Source organism: Anarhichas minor, unplaced genomic scaffold (assembly GCF_050575085.1).
Source record: "Anarhichas minor isolate MPS153535 unplaced genomic scaffold, ASM5057508v1 ptg000136l, whole genome shotgun sequence".
Lineage (NCBI taxonomy): Eukaryota > Metazoa > Chordata > Actinopteri > Perciformes > Anarhichadidae > Anarhichas > Anarhichas minor.
Genome location: NW_027466582.1, coordinates 2,376,377 through 2,403,412, shown reverse-complemented (window position 1 = coordinate 2,403,412; position 27,036 = coordinate 2,376,377). Strand labels below are relative to the sequence as shown.

The following is a 27,036-nucleotide window of genomic DNA, read 5'->3' as shown; positions in this document are numbered from 1 at the left end:
GTCATTCCGTCTCTACTGCAGAATGTCTGAAACCTTTTGATCACACCAGGTTTCCTATGAAGTAAAAGTTTAGAACTTCCAGTGATCGTCTCCAGAAACCCTGTGGGATCCCTTGACCCCACTTTGGGGACCACAGTGGGGTCCCCAAACCTGTGTGTGCACTTGTGTGTGTGCGTGTGTGTGTGTGTGCGTGTGCGTGTGTGTGTGTGTGTGTGTGTGTATGTGTGTGTAGCCTCTTCTATTTCTGGCTTGACTGAAAATGCAACTGTGCTAGCCATCTGTTTCGTGTTTTGGGGTTCAAGCGATGCCATTTAAAAAGCACAATCAAATCATTATTGTTTTTGTTTGTGTGCATGGAGCTACTGAATCTGTGATCCAGAAAAATGGGTAACCCCACTACTATATACCAGATTGAAGCCTTAAAAAACTCTTCAAATGGCCTATGTACATCAATATACCGTGAAATTACCGTCAAATAAAGGATTTATTGAGCCTTTCGATCACTTATGTCGGCTTCATCAGAGAGTAAAGAGGCCCTGGCCTGACTCTGTTTTTAGTTATATTGTGAATTATGCATACTAAAGTGACTTAGCCACATATTCAGTTAATTATTAATTAATACATTTATTAATTAATTAACTCTGACTGATAGTGCATACTGTATTGCTGTATTACAGTATATCACCACAGTTGTGGCAGCAGTATCTGCTCCTGGTGGTCAGTAGGGGGCATGGCAATGGAACCCTTCAAACTGAGAACATTCTTAGTTAATGGATGTGTGGTGGGGTGTAGACTAAAATTTATATTGGATGTGAAAGAATAATATACTTAGATGAAGAGATTAAGGGATAATAAATGTAATTAAACTATAGCAGTCCACTGTTCAGTGTCCAATGGAGGGGCAGATGTTGTAGCCCAGAGTGTATTAATATCGTCCTCTATAGGAATAGCAGAGCGTTGACTTTGAAAAATACAAAGGATGAATTTATTATACTGTCCAGATGTGGTGGTATCTCTCTGTGCCACAGATGCACTATATAATACAAGGATTATAGGAAATGCACAATTACTGCAGTGCAATTAGGGAATTTACTGTACTCATGATAATATCATGATAACCTAATTATTGACATTACGTCCCTCATGATGTGAGTGTGTGAATGCAGTGATAACTTTGGGGGAAGGAGAGTCAACCGGGACATCACAGCTGGAGACAGGACAGTACAGACAGACAGGTAGGTAGACAGACAGACAGATATATAGATGGTGGACGGACGGACAGAAAGATAGAAAGACAGAGAGACAGGTAGGTAGGTAGATTGATGGATGGATGGATGGATAGATGGATAGATGGATGGATGGATGGATGGATGGATGGATAGATGGATAGATGGATGGATGGATGGATGGATGGATGGATGGATAGATGGATATATGGATAGATATCGTAACATTAGTGGTGTTTCCATTGTCATCTAATACTGCATCATCAGTCTCAATCGGTTTCAATTCCAAACTGGAAGTGCTGAGCTCAGCAGCCCAGTTTGGTTTCACTACGACAGGAGAGGAGTCGACTTACGGCACTGTCACGTCATACATTGCTCAGCAGAAGAGCCGCCCCACGAACCTTACGGCCGCTGCAGATGTGTAGCCCGGGGATTAACCGAGAAAACGCGGACTGGTAAATCAGTATGTGACCGTAACCTTAATACGCGCATGCAGATGAGCATGTACTGTGTGTTTATGATCATGTTATGATGCACAGGTCCTCTGTCGTGGGCTCTGTGCGCGTCCATGGCTTTCTGCGTGACGCCCACCATAATTTACAATATCGTGTTTATGGATAACGTTATAGAGCTCTATAAAAAATAACGCGTGAATACATTTACACAATAAACCGTTGAGCTAATTGAATGTTGAATTGTACTAAAGATGCCTTTAAAGCAGCGGTAGGCCCTATCGTGACGTTTGCTTTGCTCATTTTCATTTTCTTAGATGGAAAACACACAACGTCATGAAAGATATTGACACTGTGGGGGGTGAGAAAGATGAGAATTGGTGAGTCACAACAAATTAATTGCGAACTATTTTTCCTTAAAATTCCTTATAATCAAATGGAACATTTGACTCGGTACCTTAGTTTAGTGTCATTTTGTTTTTATTCATCTCAGTATTGGTCAATCTATCCATCTAGTTATTTATTTAGTCTTGCATTGTGTGTGTTTTGTGTTGTTGAAAACTCAAAATTCAATACATTTTAGTCACCCAAAAAATAATTGACATATCTCCTATTAACGTTTTTCCTAAAGGAAAAAAAAAATAGCAATGCAACCCAATTACTTGATTTCATTGGTCAGTATCATGTGTGAAGCATCAATAATGAGAAATCAATTTGGTTGGTGAAGGAGAGCACTTTTGTTTCTTGAGGTGCATTTTCTGGCGCACAAACCTGCACGCTGTACTATAATTTAGGGGCAATAACTCAATAATGCAATGTTTCTGTACAATAAAGCCCGGGACTGCAGGCTGAATTCAGTAAGACGTCTGTAATGAGTGAATTACAAACTTGTCTATTTCTTTATTGGCCGTCAGTGACGAAAATGAAGAGGAGGCTCCAATAAGGCGTAGTTTCTCGGTAGAAGACCTCCTCGATGAGGTGGAGAAGATCTGTTACGATGCCTCGGGGACATCAAAGGTCAGCAACTAACTCACACCACGAAATCTTCAGGGCCAAATGTCTGCAGGTCGATGCAGGAAAACCTCTTTACGTCCACACATCAATCAGATTGATTGCAGTTTAGATGTGATGAACTAAATCAATACATTTGTAGACTTGTAGCCTAAAAATGAATGAATACTTATATTAAAAGTTAACACCTACACACTGAAATACAGTAATATATTCATATTATATTAAAAAAACGAGCAGAAGGGAATTACATTTAGGCTAACATTAAAATAATTCAGAAGACAGTGTTCTGATCTACATGACATGTGCTGACCTCCCGCGCTGCAGAGCCTTCCTTCAGCTCTGGAGTCCAGCACATACAGCGACAGCTGATCAGGGTTCTTTTGTGCCTTCGTTCCAGGTGGAGATGGTGGTGAGGCTGTGGAAGGATGGCTTCACTGTAAATGATCAGGAGTTCCGCAGCTACTCCGTACCAGAGAATCAAGACTTCCTGGACTCCATCAAAAGGGGGTGAGTGAAAATGACCATGGCAGAATTTGTAAAGGTGTTACAGTTGTATTGAGTGAGATTTTACAACCTTAAAGCACAAAAGGACCATGATATCTTGAGCTCTGATTGGGTCTTTGATTGATATCGGTGACTTAACAACTTCTTCAACACGTGCTGGGCTTGAACAGCTCACCTTCTGACCTGTTATTTGTGCCTGAAACAACCTAATTTGTTCCTCTCGCATTTCTCAAGCAATCAAAGATGGAGGACAGTGCTCCATGTAATGGTCGGGTATTGGAACTCATATTATTCTCCTGCCGATCAAAAGCAAATAACAAAGCAGCGTTATTATTATTACTCTATTTTGTCATTGTGGCATTCTACTTTATCACTAAATAATCTGGGTTGTGTTGAGAGAATGTGACTTGTGTCCATGACAAACCAGTGTTACCTGTGTCAGTGACTTATTGATACGATTTCTTGAGTTATTAAAAAAAAAAAAATAACAACCCTTTATTATAGTTCACCACCGTCTAAAACAGAATTACGGAGAACTACATTACATAAATACCAAATAAGTATGTCAGTAAGTAATTGCTTTTACTTCTCTTTTTCTTAAGGCTAAACTAGTATTACATTGTTTAAATGTCTGCGTAAAATGTAATTTTTGCCCTCAACTATTGTCCAACTTGAAATCTCCACCAGGTAGCAGAATGGCCGCAAAGCCAAGTCAGGCGACACATGTTGAGTCATTCAGATTGACCACAAATTTCACTTAAAGGCACACTGTGTAACATTAAGACGGAATCTATTGGCAGAAGTGGAATATAATATTAAGAAACATCTTTTTCTTAATAATCACCTGAAATGAAGAATCAATGTATTTTCGTGGCCCTAAAATCAGCCGTTTCTATCTAAATACTAAGCTGGTTCTCCTCCGCCACGTTTCTACAGTAGCCCAGAAAGGACAAACCAAAATCTGGCTCAAGACAGGGCCAGTCACGTTTTCACATTTTGCGCCCGGCCACCGTAGTTCTCCTACACGCTTGGCACACGGGAGAAGTTTCAGTTGGTTGCAATCTTCAACCTCACCACTAGATGTCACCAAATGCTACACGGATGCAAACAAACCCTTTAAGCTTCACACATGTACAATGTATACCCTGTGTACTGTGTATGTAACTCAAAAGTAACATGTCTGTATGCGGTTCGATGTTACAGTCAAACCCCATCAGTCTGCAAAGAGGATTTAGCAGTAAAGAGGTCCCTCCCACAGACCACAACCCGGCGACATAAGATAGATAAAGCATAATGCTCATTAGTGCTCATTTGTCATGTTGAGTGATCCGACTAGACTCTGATGCTCGGTCTTTTATCTGCCCCAGGGAGCTTCCGAAAGAGTGGGAGAGCAGAGCGGAGGAGGAGGAGCTGGAGATCAGTGTGGAGGATCTGACGGAAGAAAACTACGTTCCCAGGAAAAAGGCCTTTCACCCCTTCAGCGGCCGAGGGTACCGACTTGGCAGGTAAGAGATCGCTGTTGTGATAATATTACAAGGTAAATACATTACATGTACATTTTAGAGTATTATATGTGTTGAAACACGATTTGAACTTTTTATAAATAATAATTAAGCATATAGATATGGTCCTAAATAATCAATAATGTACCTGTTGAGTTGGCTTTGTTGTGTCCGTCTCAAGTTCCAAGGTGCTATACTACTTTGTACCACTAGGTGTCCTTCTAAATCCAGCTATCAAAACACCCACAAGCAAATCTGAGCAAACAGACCTGATGAACTCTGAGCCTCAACATTTAATAACGTCGTATAAATACGACATTTTCCAGAGAGTCCCAAAATATTTTTTTATGAGGGTTTGTCTGACTACACCTAGTTTTAATCACTTACACAAATACACAATGCATTTGCTGTGTGCATGCACTTTTAAGTGATCGTTAATTTGTTATTTATTTCTGTCTACTCCCAGTGTGGCGCCCAGAGTAGTGGCCAGGTCACCATCTGTACACGAGGACGGAGAATCTCCTCCTATTCCCCTGGTAACACTAGACCACGCCCTTCCTGTTACCTCCCTGCAGATCTGGTTGGCTGACGGCAGGAGATTGGTACAGAGGTTCAACCTAAAGCATCGGTGTGTATCGCAAAGTCCAAAAGGCCAAAACGCATCTCTCCACATCTGAGCTTGACATCGTCAAATATTATCTACATAAGACCGATTTAGTATTCTGCGCAATGACTATCTTGACACTTTCCACCACTGCTATGCTGTCTGTAAATCCCATAATCTCAAGCATCGCAGAAAAAGAAGTAGTTCAAGGGATGACACGAGATTTTTGTTTGTACTAGCTTGGGAGCTGGCGAGGGGGTTTGTTTGAGGATTACGTAATGCTTTGTTCTAGTCTGCTGAAGTCGAAGGCACGGCGCATGTTATATCCCCCTGCCACAGTGCAGGGGGCTGCAGAAAACATAATCTGAGATGGAGCAGCGGAGTGGATCTATAAAATCCCCAGAGAGGGATTGCGTAACTGGGATGCAGCATTTATATAACAGGGTTAGCTAAAGGATAGGGAGGGCTGAACCCCTCCAACCTTCAGCGAGCCTCAGTGTGTGTCGGGCTGCCATAGGATCGCATGTATATGGTGGGCCGTGATTAATAATGGATGTTTTTTACGAGCACAGAGAGACGTCATGTGTCAAAAGAGAGAGTAGAGTATTTGTGCGGTGATGCTTTGCTGCTGATGAACCGTCCTGCCTTTCTTTGTTATGTTTTTTTCCGTTATGTCTTTCTAAAATTCGGTCTCTGGTTCTTCTCTAGGATCGCCGATGTTCAAGATTTCGTGGCGCGCTGCCAGAGGAGCTGCCCGCCTTTCGTCCTGACGACGTCCGTTCCTTTCCGGGAACTCAACGACAAAGAATTGAGTCTAGAAGAGGCCGACTTGGCCACCGCCGTCATCGTCCAGAGACCTCTGGACACGCAGGCTCCGTTTGGACACTCCTGACTAAAAGGGCCCCCCCCGTAATGCCCACAACACACCCCTTAACCCCTTTACTGACACCTCACCAAGACCCTGATTGCAGTCTCAAGGCCCCCTGTAACTTATAATATTGCTTTATTCTAAAGTTTGCGCTGGATTCTATGATTGACGTATTTAAATCTCCATGTGGGCTTATCTACAGCCTAATGGAGAGATTGTTTGTTTGTTGTCAGTGCTTTTTTTGTCTTCTTCCTCTGGAGGACAGCGTTTACCTGCCAACAGATCTCCCAAAACCCCCAAACTCAAGAGAGGCAAACGGATTCTGTCGCCCGTGCAGATGTGTCCATCTGTTGCTCTACCACATGTTACCCACCCTCCTCCCCTCACACACACATGCACAATACCTTCACCACCAGCACCACCGACCAACTCTCTTAAGTCTTCCCAAACTGTGATCACCAGTTTTTCTGCACTATTTACAGTAAAAGAAATAAATGAATAAGGGGCTGATATTTACATTTGTATCTCTGAGTTTACAATTACATTTAATAAACATATGTTTGCACATTATTGGGATTTAAAAGGGGGAAAGATGACAGCTTGTTACTGTTATATGTGTTGGCCTGACTGTTGAGGTCTATATTTTTTCTTTTACCATTTTTGCGCTTTTGTTCATTATTTAATTCAGCATGCACAATGCATTGTTTTATTTGACTGCATCCTTTCAAAACATATCAAGGTACAATAAAAATCCTCAAAAGTTCTGCAAATTTGTATTTATTTATTGACCTTCAAACTAATTGAATAAAGCATATTTTCAAAGCCCTTTCAGCATTGAAATTCATATTGTTATTTGCTGCCCAGGTGTGAAGACTGCTGACCGAAACATTTGATAATTGAGGCATCCATCAGCTTGACGTGTTCATGATATGACACCCATGCAGCACCTTATTCCGTGTTGTAATGCAACATCTGTGCTGTTACTACAGATTTAAATGGGGATTTAGACTCAAGAGGTGAGGGGGGAGGGGAGCTACTGATGTCAAAGAAGTCCGAATTGCAGGAATGGCGACTTCACAGTGTTGACACAAAGACACACAGTATGGGAAGCATGTATCTGATGGTATGAAGTGTACCGACGGTGATCGTAGTGGTCAATGGGTTAAAAAAAGCAACAGAAATCTCACTCAGATGGGGTTGAGTAAAGTTGAATTCCCGCTCTTCTTCTTGAATGAGGCGTCTTGTGTTTCAGGACATGCGTGCGCTTGCTTCTCCGTCTCTAAACTTTCTTGCTTGGCTTCGGGAAGAGGGCGAACACCATTATCCATCTTCAATATTTAAAGCAACGGGAGGGATGCTAGTGCAGAACAGAGGAGGGCTTGTATTTGCTCGTGGCTGAGGAAGAGGAGATGACAGCCACAGGACGGCCAAGGTCAGGCGAAGAGATGTCTCGAATAGTATAATCCCCTCTGAAGAATTACCTTTCTAAGAGGCCACATTTTAAGATTTTGACCTGAAAGTGCAGGCTGTGGGCATCGCTTGGTTGGCAGCCAAAGGGGGGTCTGGCTAAAGAGTAAAAGAGAGCACATTTCCTTTCTGCTACATATTTAATAAGGCTAAGCATGCAGGGAATTACTTTCCCTTTAACTCCCACATTTCCTTTCAGAAGGACGCTTTTACTCGTGCAGCGGCCAACCTTTTCATTTTGCACATTCCTCTTCACGCATTATCGGAAACATACCCGTTCTAATGCAGGTCATATGCCTGACTTTTCTGCAGCGGTGCCTCTCTCACTGTCGATAATGTGGTTTTGGTTGAGGGGTTTGCATGCTTGGGATTTACAGAGAGGTCTGGGTTCACCAGCTGAGGTCTCCATGACATGTTTGTTGTCATGCTCTGAGGAGAGGCTTACTGTGGAGAGTAAGCGTCTTGCACTAAAAGGAACTGCTTATGAAAGTGCTTTGTTGGAAAATGAAAGGCACTCAATATATCATAAGTGAAAGATTGATAAAAGGGCCTTAAAAAAATAGCATTACGAGTATGTGTGGAACTGCATCTCCTCCAACCAGAGAGATGTGTGTAGAAAAGGCTTGCTGTCTACTATTTTCATGTATATTTGAGAATATTTTATTTCATAGAGCCACGTGTTTTCTAAATTAAACAAATAATCAGAATCAGAAACGGTTTATTGCCAAGTATACATTACACATACAAGGAATTTGGCTTGGTGATCCTGGTGATAGCAATCTAACAATACAAATGAAACCCTGCTTAAGATGTTAGGAGTAAGATGTGTAATGTCTCGTGTGTCTCTGGGGGGAGCCTGAAGAAAATGCAAAAGCCAGTTTGAATAAAATAACCCTGATGATGTCATCGGGGTTACAGGGCTCGAAAGTAAAACATTTTAAAGGCCTCATGTGGGTTGAAAGAAGGGGACAGTGAAATTAATTATGACTTATTTGGGTTATAGAGGCTCTGTGACATATAGGGACTGCTCCGGGGCTATTTGGTGAGCTACTTTAGCTGGCAGGCTAGCCTCTTACATGCTAGATAGCAGGACATGCTAACACAAGTCAATCACAATAACTCTGAGGTTCTTTTCCCTCTGAAAAGAACCTCCGTTAACTCCTCTGAGGTAATAAATGCTAGTTATGGACATTGTAGGCTACATCATTTCTTTATACAACTCGGCCTGAAGGTACGCAATCACCGTGGGGCACCCATTGGTGCGTGGACCGCCATTTTGAAGCCTCAAGCTCTGCATTTTGGCCACCGCCATCTTGGTTTTGGCTGTCGCCATCTAGACAGAGAAGTTATCAGACAACTCCCGGACCGGACAACGTCGTGGTAGCAACCTGTCAATCACAACGTAGCCCCGCCCTGAAGCAAATCCTGCTTTATGGTCTATTTGACTCTAAATGGACCATAACTTACTAAATGAACATCATGCTGTATTGAAGAAGACTTGAAGCTAGAGATTGAGACCATAAACTCATGTTTACAATGTTTACTCAGGAATAAAGTGTGAAGTAGGGTCATTTTCTCATAGACTTCTATCTGACTTCTTTTTGCAACCAGAGGAGTCGCCCCCTGCTGGCTATTTGAAAGAATGCAAGTTTAAGGCACTATCACATTGGATTCACTTTTCAGAACCGGAGGTTGCCACCTGGTCATGGAAATGTAGGATCCGGCATAAGGACTAAAAGTTTGGATATCTTTGCCTTTGCTGCTTCGATATTGAAAATCTGTTTTTTGTGAATCACTCAACTTTATCCGGAGTAGCCTAGCCCGTAAAGTAGGCCTTCTACACTCACATACACACACACAGGCCTATACAGGTATTATATTTACAAAACTTTACATTGTATTAGCCTACATTGTAGGCAACCAACTAAAAACTTACTTACTACAAACTATTTTGCAGTGGAACTAAAGTGTAACCAACATCATAAGGATGATGATGATGATCATGATGATGAGGATGATGCATGATTATATGATGATAATGAAGAGGAGGAGGATGATGATGATGCAGTCTGGGAGCTATCTAGTCACGCTTGAGTGGTCCTTGTTGAGTTCCTTTCGCATGCATACCTTTCCGGCTCGTTGTTCCGAAGAACCGCACAGGTACATTTTCCGTGAGGGAAATTAAACCAAACTGCACTTTAGACATTCCGCGTGTTAACAGCGCGTGAGTAATAATGATGCGCTCTAACAGAATGATAAGAGACCGGGGTGAGTGTTTGTAAATGAATATGTCACCAAGCGTGATGCTTTTTATACGGAATGCCAAAGAACCAATAATGATGCTTATTGTTTACCCTTTCAAGAGTAGAATATTATAGGAATAATATATGATTGTTTATCACATGCTTAAAAATAGCACTATTTTGTCACTATCTCACTAAAAACACCTATGAAGTCAGAAACAACAATGTTTTCTGTTGTATGGTCCCCTTGCCGTGCCTTCCCATCCAAAACACACACACGCACACACTGCTCGTGTCAAACACACGCCTGCCATAATCCCATCACACACACAAACACACACACACACACACACACACACACACACACACACACACACACACACACACACACACACACACACACACACACACACATTCATTGCCTACATACATGCGATCCGTTGAGTGTTGTGCACCGTGACGGCCGCTGCACGGCGCCGCTCCGTCACTGCAGACTGAAAGCAAACCGGGAGCGGAGACGCGCAGACCGTCTCCATCCTCCGCAGTCTCCTTCTCATCCTGCCTGTCCGACCGACTGACTGGCAGATCACCGCAAAAACTAACTGACCACAGCCGCTGACAACAGCGGCAGCTTTTCCCATCAACAAGAGGTAGGACCATACATCTGTTTTCTCCTTTTAAAAAAGAAAAAAAAATGTAAGCAAGGTTCTTATCAGTGGTTGTTTATGGATGTGCTTTCAGTAATAGTAGGGCAGACTAACACACTCTCGCCCGGGACATCGTCGCTGTTGTGCGCCCCTGTTTGCTCTTTCTCAAGCGCAGTCAGCTGCGCAAGCTGTCAAATAGGCTACAGCAGGTGATGGTAACCTGAATGACATTTGACTTTTAGTGGTCTATTTATTTAGAAAAGGTTGCTTAGTTTGAGCATGTGTGTGTCTGTGTGTGTGTGTGGTTTCTTGTTACATTCTCCTGCATCTGTATTCAACTCTGCTGTTGTGCATTGTCCCATTTATGCGTTTTTGTGCATGCATCCAAAGTCTTTGTGTGTTTGTGTGCCTGCATTCTTGTCATTGATTGAGTGAGTGTGTCCGTGCCTATATGCTTTATTTTTTATTTTTTTTTTTTTTTACATGTGTGTGTGCGCGCGTGTGTGTGTGTGTGTGTGTGTGTGTGTGTCTGACTTTGCCCTTTCCTTCCCCTTTCCCTCCCCGGCCTCATTCCAGAGCAACCACAGCATGTGAATGGCGGCAGAAAGCGGCAGAGTTGTCACAGAGGAGCAGGAGGAGCCCGCGGCCTCCGGAGCCGTCACTCGCGCGCACCGCGCACACACCCGGAGCCAGAGCCACATCCAGTTTCAGCCTCTGACACACAGCACCAGCACCACCACCACCACCCAGTGGCAGGCTCCCCGCGCTCTCGCTCACACGAGGAGTCACAGTCACACGCACTTCAGCACTCCTTCGCACACGCCGGCGCAAAAGTACGGCTGCCGCCTCACGCACAGCCTCTCAGCCATGACCAAGGGGGACAAGGGAGCGCAGGGCTCCGCGGGGAAGCTCATCAAGCCCACTGAGCCGCTGTTCCCCAAAACTCCTCAGCAGGTAAGGCCACCTGTGCTTCTTCTTCTTCTTCTTCTGTTGTTGTTGTTGTTGTTTGTCATCACATGTGCAATGGCAGCTTGTTTCGACCAGTGCTGTGTAGTGAGGCACAAATCTGAGTGAGAATTTCCAATCTCATCTGGTGTGTTTTGCAGCTTAGGTTGGCTGTGAGTGACTTCACATGATTGGATGGAGAAGGAGAGAAAAAACAACAACTATCTGTTTGCAATTAATCAGCTGCATTGTTTCCCTGTGAACTGTAATCCACTAGATAGGTTCAACGCAGGGGAAGTTGATTGTTTTCATTTGAGCAAGGTTGTTCTGACTGATAGGATGATGACCTTCTTTTTTCTCTGATCAGTGGACTTCAGTGAGGAAATAGAGTCGTGATCACATTCATTATAGGAAGCAAGACAGTAGAAAGGAATGACTTACTCAAGTTTTACAAATACCAGAAGACTGGGTTGACTCATCTCCCGTTAGATTCATCATATCAGAGCTGTGGCTGATTGCCATTTGAGAGAAGGTGATAAGTCTGTGAAGGAAGTAAAACTTTGGCGCGTGAGCGTGTGTTTGTATTTGTGTTTGAATGGAAGTGAGCTGTGAAGACAGCAAGTCTTCACACGGTGTATTGCCTCTTGGTTTAGATACCATGTAATGCAGAACAGTTTTTGAAATACTGTCGCAAAGCAATACCGTAGAAGTTAGTCACTCTTTTTCTGTTTCCCTACGTTGACTCAGGTTGCTTGTGAAAACAGCATTACATCACGCATACATCACGCATACATCACTCGATCTAACTACTTCTGCAACTGTCTCCTCTCTACCAAAGCTCTGTCTGATCTGCAGTGTTAATATACGGTATTTAATTATATTTGGAAGAAAAGTTGAGTATTGTCTCAGTATAAATAGTCGTTTTTTATTTCCCCAAACGACCTTTAAGATGTAGCTGGAACATGTTGGGACCACTTCTGGGCCAGAAGCTGGTTCAAAGGACTGAAGTGGACACTTTCTCCCGTCGTGAATGCGACTACATGACGGATCAATGTTCAGTAAACTGCCACAGCAAATTCCACATACGGAGCTTTGTCACACTGACATGCCCGGGGAGCCATAAATTCTGTCCATCTCTGGATTTACCGGATTTGATTCCCTGCGAGTTCAGCCGGCGTCACCAGGCGACTGTTGACATTTTGATGGCTTGCTTCCATCACTGACATAATCAACCTTTTGCTTTCATTCTCATAATCCATAATCTAAAGTGATGGCACAAAGCTACTGTTGTCAACTCCCACAACGAGAACCCTTTGGTATGACCCTGATAGCCAGAATTGTCAGAAAATCCGTCACCGAATGAACATTTAAACTGTTTTTTTATATCCATTTTACCAGCTTAACTTTTTGCACGCAAACCTTTAGTGTACACATTTTATTTGGAGAATATAGATTTGCTGGCACATGTTTTTCTCCCCTCCTTTTCTTTGCACTAGAATTATCCTCAATCCTGATTTAAATCACTTGCAGTTCAGTTTCCCCTCTAGCGGCTAAGGATTCATTAACTTCAGAGATTAGTCTTATCTGTCCTTGTCCCTTGCTTGTTGACAGTCTTAACTTTGCAGATGCTCCCTTTAGTCAGAGCCAGCGTTTCTGTCTGTGTTTTGAATTGTGTGTGTGTGTGGTGCTGTTTGTGCATCCAGACAACATTAGAAAGGATATCCTGTTTATCCTCTTTGATGATAAGAATGCAGTAACGAAAGATTGAGAGTAAGTGTTTGGAGGGAAAGAATAAGAGTTTAGAGACAGAGAGAGAGCGAGAGAGAGAGACAAACAGAGATAGAGCGAGACAGAGAGAGAGAGAGAGAGAGAGAGAGATGGAGTATTTTTACACATCATCAGATAAGCATCATTCTCCAGACACCAAAGACTTTAATTTCTCTCTCTCCAATTAGGGGTAATTTCAGTGAGAGTGGAAGAAGAGAGAGTTTTGAAGTCGGAACCGCCGCGCAGCCTTTACTTACCTCTGACCCGCTTGTCTTGCGATTGAATAATTACACACCTACCTCCTGGTAATTGTCGCTCTCGAACCCCTCCATGTTTTGATGGGGCGACAAAAAAGGAGGAAGAGAAAACGTGGGCCGAATAATAACAGTGTGCCGGTCGTGGCTGTGGTTACTTTGGTGATTTCCCCCTTTCATGAAGCTCTTGGATGGGGGGGGGGGGGGGGGGGGGAGTAGCTGTGGGGCTATGCCTGGGCCACTGGATGTGGAGTGACACTGTTTTGTGTGTGTGTGTGTGTGTGTGTGTGTCTGACACCAAAGGTTATATAGAATCGGGGGAACAGGCAAAGGTTGTGCACAGCCCCTGGAGACAGTCGTAAATATTGTGCTCCCCAGACTGTGGTGACTCGTCTTATTCATGTGTGAAGATGAAAGCTTTCCCCTTCTTTTTGCACACACACACACACACCTACACACACACACACACACATCACGCACACACACGCACACAGTCACGTGTCTGATGGTTTTGGCAGAGCACGGTGAGGGGAAACGGAGCTGTGGATGACTCGGTGGGTTTCTCCGGCTCCTCCATGGGCCTCAGTGTCTGCGCAGACGGACCAGACGGGCTCCTCCTGATTCTCTATCTATTTAACACGCACACATATTTTATACATGAGCATCTCTCTTGCCTGCTAGAGTAAGTCATTTAGGGAGGCAAAGATACGGGAAGATGATCTAAGGTTGCAGTTATAGTCTATCTGTGTGTTTTTTTATGGAGTGGAATTCTTGGAGAAACACATCAACGTCCACACATCCTCAACGTACGTCATCATTACAAATGCAGCGTGACGAGGAAGCGCTTTAGCAACTACAGCGCTTTTCTTTTCTTTGCAGTCCACTGAACCACTCGATGGTTGCGACATGAAGATGAGAAGGAATGTTATTTTCGGAGCACCTGAAATTGAATTTGGAGGAAGGATTGAGACCATGAACGACTACAGGATTCAATATTCATGAGTCATAAGTCTGTGTCTTATGGCTAAATGTGTTTGAGAGCGACACAGCTCGCTTCACGTCGGTGTGTCTGGGAAGTCGTCTAAAGTTTAGGTGGGAATTTGTTCGGTTCTTGTGAACTAAAATAAAAGTTAGTTTAGTTGGTTGGATTTCACAGCTTTCAGTCTAAAGTACTAAACTTACAGTTTACCATGTTATGACTGAATCATCCATGCTGATTGGCTAACAAAGTGACACACTACTCCTCACTTCCCATTCCTGGAATTAAAATGATGAGGAAAATATAAGAAAGTAGCAAAGTAGGACGCACACATGCACGCATGCACATGTGACGGATTGCTTGATCCTGTTAATTCAATATAATCTGAATATACTGTTTTCAATTACGTCTCTTGGCCTCAGCCTTGATGGTATGGTGTCCATAAATGCAAAACCTTGTCAGAAGCAATTACCTTATACTTAGTTTAAACCACAACGCTAAGCAGTTCTATTGTGTGTTTAGTGACAGCAAGCAGTTTTCAGCGCCGGGCATCCTTTATCTCCCGTTCCCTGCGAGGAATGAGAGTCTTCCCCAGATCGCTTGCAGTGGAGGAAAGTTAATTGGCTCATTAGCAGCCTGACCTGCGTGGCCACCATTATCTTAAAATAAGTTTCTTCCTCCGCTCTGTCTCCACAGACCGAGTTGGGCCATAAGTTGACATTTAGCAGCAAGCTGTGTTTCGCCATCGGCGGCGCGCCCAAGGAGGTGGCTGCCAGCGCCACAGCCTTCTTCCTGCAAATCTACCTGCTGGATGTCGCTCAGGTAAGTGTTTGACAATGAGGAAAAGTGTGTGTGTGTGTGTGTGTGGCTCCTTTATATGAGAAGCAAATGGTTGTGTGTGCCTGCATGTGTTTTTATTTTACTCTGTTCCCGTTCTGCTCCGCAGATCAACGCCTTCCAGGCCTCCATGGTGCTGTTCATCGGTAAAGCCTGGGGGGCCGTGACCGACCCTGTCGTCGGTTTCTTCATTACGAAGAGCAGATGGACCAGGATTGGCAGACTCATGCCCTGGTGAGCTCCCTGCTCACACCATGAAGGAAACTCCATCATTGTTGTTTCTCTTTCACAGTCATTGGGTTCTTTCTTTCTCCTTTTATCTGTAAATCACATTCAAAACATCTGGTTGCACAGAAATAGTAATAATAAGACAGTTCTTTAGGTAAGGACTGTTATATATATATAAATATATTATTGTATTCGGCTACCAAGGAAAATTCATACACAAAATCTCATTGTCTAACTGCAGTTCAACCTTTAAAAAGCAATTTAATAAAAAAAAGCAAAATAATAATTAATTTAATTATTTATCGAAGCTAATAGACTTGTTTAAAACACAGTAAGGTGCTGCTGTTGACATACAGATAAGCTTGCATAAAAGGACTGGAATTTGTCAACAGATTATGAAACTTTGTTTTGGTTTTCTCCCACTCTGTCAGACATAATTACGGACGCTACATCATGCTAGTGTTTGTGCAAAGTCTAAACAGAAAAAAACACCCAATGTGCTCCACTTTCGGATGTTTTCCCAAATTATTCTCAGGCCCGAGGCTCTCACCTGAGGATTGGGCAGAATAAATAGCCTTTGTGCTTTAATTACACTGTTCCCGACGCGCCCTCTGATGAGCTTTACATAGTTCAGCTTCAAGGGCGTCGGCTGTTCTTTTTGTTATTTTCGCCGTTTGAGGCCAGACAACAAAAGACAAGGAAATTCATCTGCATTCTTTCATGAGTGGTGTTGCCACCGTTCCTCCCCGATTACATTTTATTACATCTATGTAACACCTCATTTCACATTTGGGCATCACCCAGCTGCCTTTGTGCGCAAGATGCTAAGTATCTCACGGCCTCTCAGAGGAATTATTCTTTGTGGCGCTACGATTGCGGATTATACGAAGCTATTAACACAAATCACCATTTTTGCAAAAGATGATCCTATAAGCGGCTGCGCATGTGTGTGTGTGTAGTCTTTTGAACACTTACTGTAATTACACATTCAGTATCTAATGCCGACTGCATTATAAACCATAGATTACATACGAGCTGACAGTGCTGGAGGGGGACCAGGTCCACTGTGGCCAGCTGGCCACAGATGCTGATGGCTGTTGAATCAGCTTTGATTACTCACAGGAAGCTGCAGGTGTGTGTGTGTGTGTGTGTGTGTGTGTGTATGTGTATGTGCGCCCATGTGAATACTGTGTGTAGTATATACACTATGTGGGTATTTTAAATGTGGGCTCATCAGTATTTGTGAAGAGATTGCAAGACACTCCCTCAGATTGGACCCTGTTTGGAAAGTCCCCTCTGCCCATCCAGCAGGAAGCGTTCATCGCCAGACATAACGTGATTTCTATCTTCTTTAGGATGGAGTCATTTGGCCCAAAAACCACCCTCCTGGGTGCTGCCCTGTTTATTATTTTGTGGTTGTAGTATATTGCACAATCCCAGTGGCGAGAACTTTTTTCTTCATGGAAGATTGTCTCTACCAGAGAAAGACACGGTGATGGTATACCAGTGGAGGAAGAAATGCTCCTTTCCTGAAGTAATAGTACCAATACAACAATGTAAAATATTATTATTTAAGTATTATGAGTCAAATACTACTACCTACTTGGCCCCTGTGACAGCTATATCATTATACAATATGTGTATTAGATTGATTGATTAATATGACTGCTCTAATTCTTTTACATAAGTAGAATATTATGTAGGAGTACAAAGGTACAATATTCCTCACTGAAATGTAGTGGACTGTATGAATACTAAATCTCAAAGTCAACGAAGAAAGCACACTCTCACCCGCTGACCTTCCTCTCCCCTCTGTTCCACTGCACAGCATCTAATTAAAACTCTGCAGGAACAAGTCAGAAAGAAGAGAAATATGCGCGCCAGCCTCCTATCAGCCCGCCCTGTCTTAATTAAGACGTGTGCAAAATGATTGGGGAAAGGTGCGAGTGTGTTTCCAATGCGTGAACGTGCGAGTGTGCTTGGCGCATGTGCCGTTGTCGCCGCTCCCCGAAACACACAGTCATCTTGCAGGAACGTTCTGACCGCCCCATTCATCGACCCCCCGGGGGCCCTTTCATCGCTCCCATGACCGAGCGGTCAATACTGCAGCACCAGCGTTACCGGCCGCCTTTGTTTGAAGCAAACAATCAGGAGGAGAGTGAGGTGGGCGGGCTGGACGATGCTAGAAATGACCACTACCTCTGCCTCTCTCTCTGCTCCTTTCTCCCGCTTTCTCTGTTCACAACTCCCGGTGCAGTCGGAGCGGGTCAGAGTTCAGAAGCCGCTGCAGGTTTTTGTCACAGTCACCAAAATCCCCACCGGCCCCCTTGTTCTACCTGTTAATGTGCAGCTGTTTCAGTCCCTACACCGCATGACAAACAAACGCTCTTTCAAGGAAAAGGCGGATGATATATTGGTGTTTGCACAGACAAGTCGTACGGTTGATCCTCCATAATCTGCCCGTTTTGGCGTCACATCAAAACACACAGCTGTTCACGTTAACCGTAACGACACACCACGGTTGTTTACCTATGAATTATACACGGCTCCCGTACCGTATCACTCCGAGCTCTGCAAGAAGCACAACGCAGCAGAATTGCTTCATGCAGCCTTTGCTTGAGTGTGTGCTGCTTATTCATGTGTTTGTGTGTGTGAACGGTTTGAAATATTGTGGTATTTCCCTGTTTGGCCGTCCCTCCCAGGACAGATTCCTGTCACACTTACAACATAATCATTTAGCTGTCAGCTTAGCCTCACTGTAATCTTCCACAAATATGGCCTGATTTCAACACTGCACCGCTATGGAAATTACATAACACAACCACTGTCATCTGTACTAATAAAATGGAGATGGTGGGTGCTTGGAGATTTGCGTAGACCCCTCATTGCTTGAAACAAATTTTGAGATGTAATTACAGTACGTGTGCTTCATATTGACAGTTGGCTTCAGTGTTTATTCTCACCTGACATGCGTCTGTGTGTGTTTTCCAGGATGGTGGGTTGCTCTCCGTTCCTGGTGGTCTCCTACTTCTACCTCTGGTTCGTTCCTCCCTTCATCAGCGGCAGGTTCCTCTGGTACCTCGGCTTCTACTGCCTCTACCAGACCCTCATCACTGTAAGTACGAATGCTCTTTCAGGAGTGCATTTTGAAGTTTTGGGAATCTGAAATGCCGCATGCGTGCTTTTACATCACTCAGCGGGACTTCGGGCGCGCGGCGCAAGAGAGGCGGCGAGTGGGAGACGGGAGATGAAAGCTCTTATTGATGCGGCTCACAGTCGGCAGAAGACACGTTGCGTAACAATATAGATAAAATGCTGCAAACACTGCGAATAACAAACGTGGGAGATGATTACAGTCGTCTCATGCCAGACTCCGACAGCTCCTGGTTGGGTTTGCACTTTGATTTGTGAGACAAGCAGCACATCAGAGCCCAGAGCCCTTAGATTGCTCACCTCAAAGGGGAAGCGTAGTTATTTAGGTTGCCTTTTGTTATTATGGTCCAGACCATTCATCTCTCTACCGCTCTGCTCTGGGGTAACCCATCTAACATGTGCTACAGAGTGCGCAGACCGCTGCAGCCACAGTGCGGCGAGCTGTAATGGCATGTCATTCTAACTACTTGATAAGTATACGGGCAGCCCTGCCAGGAACCTCTTGCTGGGTAAATGCTGGTTACCACTTTTAGCCTGCCTTCATTGTCTCTGGATGTGTGTGTTTGTGTGAAGTGAGCTGGGAGAGGCCAGCTGCTATCATTCAGAGGGCCGCGGTCTGTAAACAGAGGCTAGGATGCAATACATCATCTGTTTATGTAATCAAGCTATAACGGGGCTTCTATCCGATTTATTAGTTCTCACTTCCATCTGCAGCGAACGGTTTAAGCAGGTTAAATTCTATAAATGTTTGCGTCCAGTAAAGGCCCCATAAATGACATGCCGTTTAGAACCGGCGGCTGGAGAAAACCCTTCCACGGCCGCGTTTATTTTCGTCGCGGCTTCCGCAGTGCTGACTGAGCCCTCGTGTAAATTACAAAGTGAAGCAGGACTCGGTTTGCTCGCCTGTTCTCTGGGAGAGGTGGTGAGGAAGGAGAAAACAGAGAGCTGAGGTCGGCCAACATGGAAACTGCGGAGATTGCTGTATTTTTATCTTCCTTTTTTTCTGTTGCATTTTCACAGGCACTTGTAGACATCTAAACATATCTTGGGTGTTCCCATTTGATTGTGAGTCAAATGTTATTCGCTAGACTAAAGAGCGGGGAGCAATGGTGAGGCTGAGCTTAAATGAACGCTTTGACTTGTATGCTAACACGCTCACAGTGACAATCGCTAATGTTTAGCAGGGATGATGTTCAGCATCTTATGGGAATGTCATCAGTTATGGAGGTTTTTAACAAGCCAGTAGAGATCAAAATATCAGGAACGACCAATGTGGTTGCAATTCTCCCTGAAGGGAGAATGAATGTGTGTACCAAGTTCCAATCCATTCAAACGGTTATTTCACTCAAAAAACGCAAATATCAACCTCATTGTGGTGCTAGAGGAGAATCATTAGGGTTCATCATGTGGGGACCATGAATGTCTGTTCAAAGAATTTCATTGCAGTCCAACTGAATAGTTCCTAAGATATTTTGGTGCGTACCAAAGGGGTGGAGCGACCAACTAGAGCCATGCTGCCACGCTAAGAACAAAAAACAACAACTCAAAATTCATTATCTTTCTTCAGCCTTATGAGAATTGTGCGAATGCTGCTGAGCCACACTTGTATTCGTTATTTACCCATAACTGTGTCTTTCTGCTCCATCGCAGTGCTTCCACGTGCCTTATTCTGCTCTCACCATGTTCCTGAGCACAGACCAGAAGGAGAGAGACTCGGCCACTGCTTACCGTGAGCTCCTTTTAATATGCATAAAAAGCAGCTGCTAATGACTGCAATGCTGAATTAATCTTTGCTTCTTTTGCATCAGATTAAGAATGTGTGAGTTTGCTTTTGAAGTGCAGGAAACTGATAGCTGGATCTTTTCTTGTGTTGACGCCAGGAATGACAATGGAGGTGCTGGGGACACTTGTGGGCGCCGCCATCCAGGGCCAGATCGTGGCCAGCGCTCACACTCTGAAGCACTGCCCGCCTCACAACATGTCCGCCGGTTACCTTGGCAACAGCAGCGGGACAGAGATCGTCAGGAGGCTGGTGCGCTCCCAGGACTACCTGTCACACTCGGTAAGTGTCCCCGTGAACAGACCGGGAGCCCAGGTGTGCCCAAAGTAGGCCACGGAGGTAAATAACTTGGGACTGTCATCATCGTTCTCACTTAACTTGGAGCTGCGTTGTGCACTCGGGGAAGGGGGGTCCAAAAAAAGCAGCGCTGCATGAAAAGGAGGATTGTTCGAAAATTGGGTCCATATTTACAGACTGTCTACAGGTTCTGACATCCAAAATGGCCCCGTGTTTTAACCCATGAAACCTGTGGGATTGAAAGGAGACGCCACTGTTTGATATCTGAACCCGACATCCTGAGCCGGCTCCCCTCTCATCGACCACAAAGGGGGTCCACTCCCTCACATCAGGCTCCAAACTGTGGCCCCCACACTGAGGGGTCTCCGCAGTCTGTAAGTCATTAGGCCTATTTATATCCCACCCACAACATTTGGAACAAGGCGCTCCAGATCCAATATGTCTGGGATATGAGTGTTTTACTTCACGGTGGCTGCAGTTTAGTGTAAAGTTGGAGGGAAAGGAACACGATAGGAAACATTTCAGTTTGCAGAGCTGTGAAATAAACTCGACTTCTGCTGTGAGTCCAACATGTTGCTTCTTTGCGAGGATGAAACAAGTCCAAACTGTCCTGGTGTTGGATTTTGGTTGCACCGCAGCTATTCGGGTTTCTTTTCCGATGGATTTCGGGTGAACCTTATCGGGGGCGACCCGCTCACCGCGCCAAACCCTCCGCAGCCACCCGCTAAATTCCTCCGCGGTCGCTGGTGAAGGGTGGCACACCGTCTGCGCAAACTGGGTCTGCCCTCGGAAACAGGGTGTGTTTGATGTGCATAAATAATAATGAACCGCTGGCTGAGCCACATGGAAAAATAGCAAACAATCAGACGTTGTGTAAGGCAGAGCAGTTCCTGTCGAGGTGCAGCATTAAACGGTTACGGCATGTATTTAAGGATACAGCTGTACTTGAGGTTTCTTGCTGTTGATGCTTGTATTTGTACAGTGAAATGCCCGTGGTGGAGTTTGCTATTTAAAGGGATGCCGAGAAAATAAACACAGAAAGACGCAGGCAATAAATCACGTCGTAATGGACGTATAGCAGGGTGAAATGAAGCACTAGAATTTTTTAGGCATTTGAGCACATTATGAATTAAAGATTGAGATGAGGCTGAGAATAGACTGGCTTCCTGCTGGCTGTGTAAGAAGAGATGGACTGTTGCTGCTACATGTGTGTTCTTTCTCTCCTGCAGAAGGAGATGTACATGATAGCTGCCGGTGTGATAGGAGGAGTGTTTCTCGTCTGCACCCTGGTGATGTTCCTGGGAGTCAAAGAGAGAGACGGTGAGGCTTTTCTCTTTGGGGTCTGATGGTGGGAGAAACAATGACTTCACTACTCCAACATCACGCATAAAGTTCAGTTTACTCATAACAAATAGTGGGACTACTAAGTCTGTCAAATCAGTTGTATAATATCTTCCTTTTTTTTGGTTTGGGACTGGCTGGACAAACTGGAGGTGTTGATTTCGACCATTCTCTTTTATAATCTGTTCCCACACTTTATTGAAGTGCAACACTAAAATGCTTGAAAATCAATTATCAAGCAAAGTGACAGACATGAGCTGATCTCAGCTTTTTACAACATTGTACATTGAATATTCTTTAGTTTTGGACTATTTGGTCTCTGGGAACGTTTTTCTTCTTCTGCATTTCATAGGCTAATGATTCATTTAAAAAAGATTGTTCGTACATAAATCAGTGATGAAAAGTAGCGTTAGTTGCAGCCCTAATGAGCTATTCCACATTTGGGAACACATTTTGGATTCAAACCAGTAGAGTTGGAGATGAAACTAGGAGCCGAGGGTCATACTTAATAACTGGAACATTCGCTGTTTTCTTGCATCTTTTTCACTTTTACGAGTACGAGTGTCATTGAACCGTTTGGAGGTCCTCCAGTGTTTGCTCTCATGCTCTGATCTCTGTATTATAAATGACAAACAGCATCCGCTGCAATGCAGCTGGGCAGTTCCAGGAGCAAATCCATCGCCTCTCTCTTAACTGCATGTTATCCGATATATGCTGCATACTCGTATCCTAATTCCACATCTTACCGTTTCAGATCCGTACGCCCCGAAGACAGAGAAGCAGATCCCGTTCCACCAGGGCTTCATCCTGGTGATGAGACACGGGCCGTACCTCACTCTGACCGCTGCCTTCCTCTTCATCACCGTCGCCATTCAGGTGAAAAGCACGTTTACGGCAAATGGAGTCCTGCATCCTGACAAGGCGGACGAATTGCTGGCGCTCGATGTTGATTTGATCAAAGTAGAAGAGCACTTACTGAAGGCTCACGGTTTAAAGCATGTTTTTAAGGCCGTTTAGAGTGATAGCAGCGCGTCATTCTCTGCTGTTTGTCACTTGCAGCCTGACGCTTCAGTTTTGACACCTGGGGTTCAGGCTGTTTAAATTATTGCAGACTACTCCAACTTTTGCATGGGATCTATTTCCGTATGTATCTGCGATCCCTCATCTCAGTGGAGGTGTCAGTTGTCATCCATGCGAGCCCCGGGGTGGGAATAAATCTCTGCAAAACGCCGTCAGCAGCGAGCTGAGCGCCCAGCGACAGCGCTGAGTAGACAAGACATGAGTGAATATCTGAACGTTTCATCTCTGATTTCTGCAGCTGGTACAGAGCAACTTCGTCCTCTTCTGCACTTACGCCGCCGACCTGAGGGATCACTTCCAGAATATTGTGCTGACCATCCTGGTGAGTACAGCTTCTTTCTTTCTAAGCACCCAAAGATACACCATGTGACTTGACTGTAAACTACAAATATAGCGGCGTGGTTAAAAATACATTCAACTTGAGCAACACTACATACACTCACTTTATAACTTCTTCATTTTTTCAATCCTGGTACTATTTTTATCCCTGTGACCGCATTAGACCTTTACTTGAACCACAGCAGCTGTTTTACACAAATTATGTGACAAATATTTCATGTTGACAAAGGAAACTGGCCTCATTCCAGATTTGCACACGCTTACAATGACACTTCTCACATATAGAAACTTCATCATCTTCCTCAGACTATCTTACTCACACCTGATCCACTTGCACATGTTCACGCAGGTTTCTGCAGTGATAAGCATCCCGGTGTGGCAATGGTTTCTGCAGAGGTTTGGGAAGAAGACGGCGGCTTTTTGCGGTATCACAGTGAGTATACCGTTTTTACTTTGGTTTGCTTTTATAACTTCGACTATTACACTTTGATGTTTGTGCCATCTTGTGGACAAAGATGGCAACATGGCGTCCTCATCTATAAGACTTTTACATTTGTTTTTAAATGATTCCTCTATCTAGTGGATCATGCCCTTCACCTTGATGCTGGTCTTCATCCCCAACGTTGTGGTGGCCTACGTCGTGGCCGTCTCCTCTGGACTCAGTGTGGCCGCCTCGCTCCTGTTGCCGTGGTAAGACTCCAGAGCACATCAGATATCATGCTTCACTCAAGATGATCATCGCTTTTTCTTTATTGTCCCTTCTTTAAATTTACAACAATTTAGATATATTTTACAAAAGAAAAGGAGAAAAGCATGGGAACCATTATTTGGTCTACTGTCGTTATGTCCTTAGATTTAGATATGATAGCTTCCCTGTTGTTTGAAGTGGAGGTAGTAACCCATTCCCCACAGTTTCTGGGAAAGGTCTTTCCACCTTATTCCTCAAGAACAATGTCACTTTTTACATGACAAATAGGATCAATGCTTATTCAAAAACACCAAATAATCTCTAAAATGGTCTAAACATCTGAGCTGAATAAACTTTTATCAGATGAACATGTGAACACGGTGCTCCAGTTCCCTCCAGCAGTTTAAAAACCAGGCAGGCACGGTGGACTGTAGACTCTTTGTTGTTGTTAGATTTGAGAGTCCGTCTGTGTCAACGCTATTTGTGACCGTCCAGGGCGTCTCCCTGCCATCTGCAAGGTTTATGTGCCTCCAATGAGGATTAAAAAAATATATGCTACAGCTTACTTTTCTATCAGTAGAATTTGGATTTATATCCTTGAAATATTCAAAGTCCACTAAGCCTCCGACATTGTTTATACAAAGGCCGTCCTGCAGTAAGTCTGTCTGTGCAGTGGTTGCACTGCTCATGTTAGTTCCCCTTTGATTTGATGCAAAGCGTCATTAGTCAAACCATGATATAGCACAGAACCTGCTGTTAGTGGTGACCCAGCGCCTAGAGGTTCCTGTCCATTCACTTGGGTCATGTCACGGTCACGAACGTGATGTCATTTTTATGAATCAGAGGCGGCGTCTGCTATAAATCCTCTATATACCATCACAGAGCTAATACACCGCCGGAGGTAAAGCAGTCTTCTTCTCAGCGTCTACAAGAACGCTCCTCACTCATCTCTCGTCCCCTCCCTCAAACCCAAAATTACAGGGGCCTCCCACGGGGCCATGTTTATTTTGGAAGGGGCCGATTGTTTATCTTCTCTGCGGGCTGAAGCCGGTGGTACCGTGCGCTGCTCATCGTCTAATCGTGTTATTAGCTCTGTAATTTCAGCCCACCGGTTTATCGGAGAGCTATAAGAGGACCTGCTATAAGATGGTTACAGTCAGAGCGTGAGGGAGGTCTTAGGCGAGCATCATGTCTTCGAGCGAAGACAAAGGACACACGCTCCCAAAATCCTGCACAAAAACAACAAAACAAAAACCACAGATTAGTGTTGAACTCTGCATGTATGTGTGTGTGATTCAGGTCTATGCTGCCAGATGTGGTGGATGACTTCAGACTGGCCAACCCCTACTGTAAAGGCCACGAGGCCATCTTCTACTCGTTCTACGTGTTTTTCACCAAGTTCGCAGCGGGCATCTCCCTGGGAGTGTCCACCCTCTGCCTGGAGTAAGTCTGCATTCCTATCACACACACGCTCCATTAACTTACACACTCTATGATGCTCTGCATCTGCACTTAGTCATGATACCTTGCAAAGAAATGCATTAACCCCGGACCTGATGTATGATTCATTATGTGAAAGGTGTGCAGTTGGCTCCTTTGCAGTATTGCAGCGTCAGGCTGGGATGTCGATTTCCTGTAACCTGTGTTTAAATTGGATCTCTGCGCGTGTGTGTGTGTGTGTGTTTGTGTAGATTTGCAGGGTATGACACCGGCGCCTGCAAGCAGCCTGCTCCTGTAGTGTACACCCTGAAGCTGCTGATTGGTGCTGCCCCGGTGGCCTTCATTGTTACGGGGTTAATGATCCTACTGCTCTATCCTATCAGCGAAGACGTGCGACTCAGGAACAGACTCTGCCTGGATGAGCTACGGTGAGCAGGCTTATTTTTTTTTATCATCAGGATTATTTTTCCTTAAGAAAGTTTGTCTTGGGCTTGAGACTTAAAATCTATAACAGAAAGTCTGCCTAACAAACTGTGTGTTTGAAAACAAAGAGGGCACTTATGAGGCAGTAATAGTCTAATGAAAGACGCCATTGAGTTGCATTATGGGAAATGTAGGAGTAGGAGCTCGACCCATGCTCGAGAATAAAAGTCAGGATATCTCAGCCGCTGCTAGTTTGATTTTGATTATTCTTTCTTCATTTTGACTTAAATAAAAGGGCTTTTTTAAATTGCTGGAGTACCCCTTTAATCCATGACATTACTATTATTTGCATGAAGGACTTTGTTAAGTTATGAGAAATGTTATTACTTCCCTCCTATTTGTTATCTCAACCGTGGAACAAACTGTTGCCAGCGTGTTCAGCTGCGCCATTATGCCAACAAAGCCATAAGCATTTCATTTACTATTGATCAGCGGTGGAGGAAGTATTCAGATCATTTAATATCAATATGTACAAATATTTCACTATAGTAGCATTGTTGAAGTCCTGTATTCAAAAGTATACCTTTAGATCAAGTACAGAAGTATTCTGAGTAAAGCCGCTGTTACTAATGTGACACACTGACGTCTCCCACAGGAAACAAAGCATCAGCTCCAGAACAACGGAAGATTTGAATAGTGTGTGACCTGGATCTTGAATGAAGTGAATCCACAAAGCCACGTGTTCCAGTTACCTCCGCTGGAAAGTTGTCCATTAGTGTATATTACACTGATAAATAGTTCAATCGTTCTAATGTAAACTTTTTTGTTTCATTTTCACATGTACTGTACAGTCATCCTGGATATATAAATATATAAGATTACCTAATTTATATCAATGAATGTATACCATTATTTGCTGTGTTTAGCGCTACAATACTGTTATTTATTTATGATATAT

General features: G+C 44.0%; 2 protein-coding genes across 3 annotated transcripts; both read left to right on the top strand.

The window, feature by feature from the left end:
• The first annotated feature begins 1,569 nt into the window (after positions 1-1,569).
• On the top strand, positions 1,570-6,934 carry ubxn2a (UBX domain protein 2A). Of its 2 annotated transcripts, none has more exons than XM_076084629.1 (7): positions 1,570-1,689; positions 1,996-2,058; positions 2,593-2,695; positions 3,090-3,199; positions 4,564-4,701; positions 5,165-5,326; positions 6,011-6,934. In XM_076084629.1, exons 2-7 carry the CDS (start codon positions 2,015-2,017, stop codon positions 6,192-6,194), a joined length of 741 nt encoding a protein of 246 aa, XP_075940744.1. In that variant the 5' UTR covers positions 1,570-1,689; positions 1,996-2,014; the 3' UTR covers positions 6,195-6,934. The 2 variants fall into 2 exon arrangements, with proteins under 2 accessions (XP_075940744.1, XP_075940746.1); XM_076084631.1 differs by having other exon boundaries at positions 1,579-1,681.
• Positions 6,935-10,559: 3,625 nt separating this feature from the next.
• mfsd2b (MFSD2 lysolipid transporter B, sphingolipid) lies at positions 10,560-26,782 on the top strand. The gene is made up of 14 exons (XM_076084398.1): positions 10,560-11,481; positions 15,169-15,294; positions 15,419-15,543; positions 18,529-18,652; positions 20,341-20,419; positions 20,571-20,752; positions 21,997-22,087; positions 22,863-22,984; positions 23,427-23,510; positions 23,877-23,960; positions 24,108-24,217; positions 25,515-25,658; positions 25,907-26,083; positions 26,734-26,782. Exons 1-14 carry the CDS (start codon positions 11,122-11,124, stop codon positions 26,780-26,782), a joined length of 1,857 nt encoding a protein of 618 aa, XP_075940513.1. The 5' UTR covers positions 10,560-11,121.
• Positions 26,783-27,036: the final 254 nt, after the last annotated feature.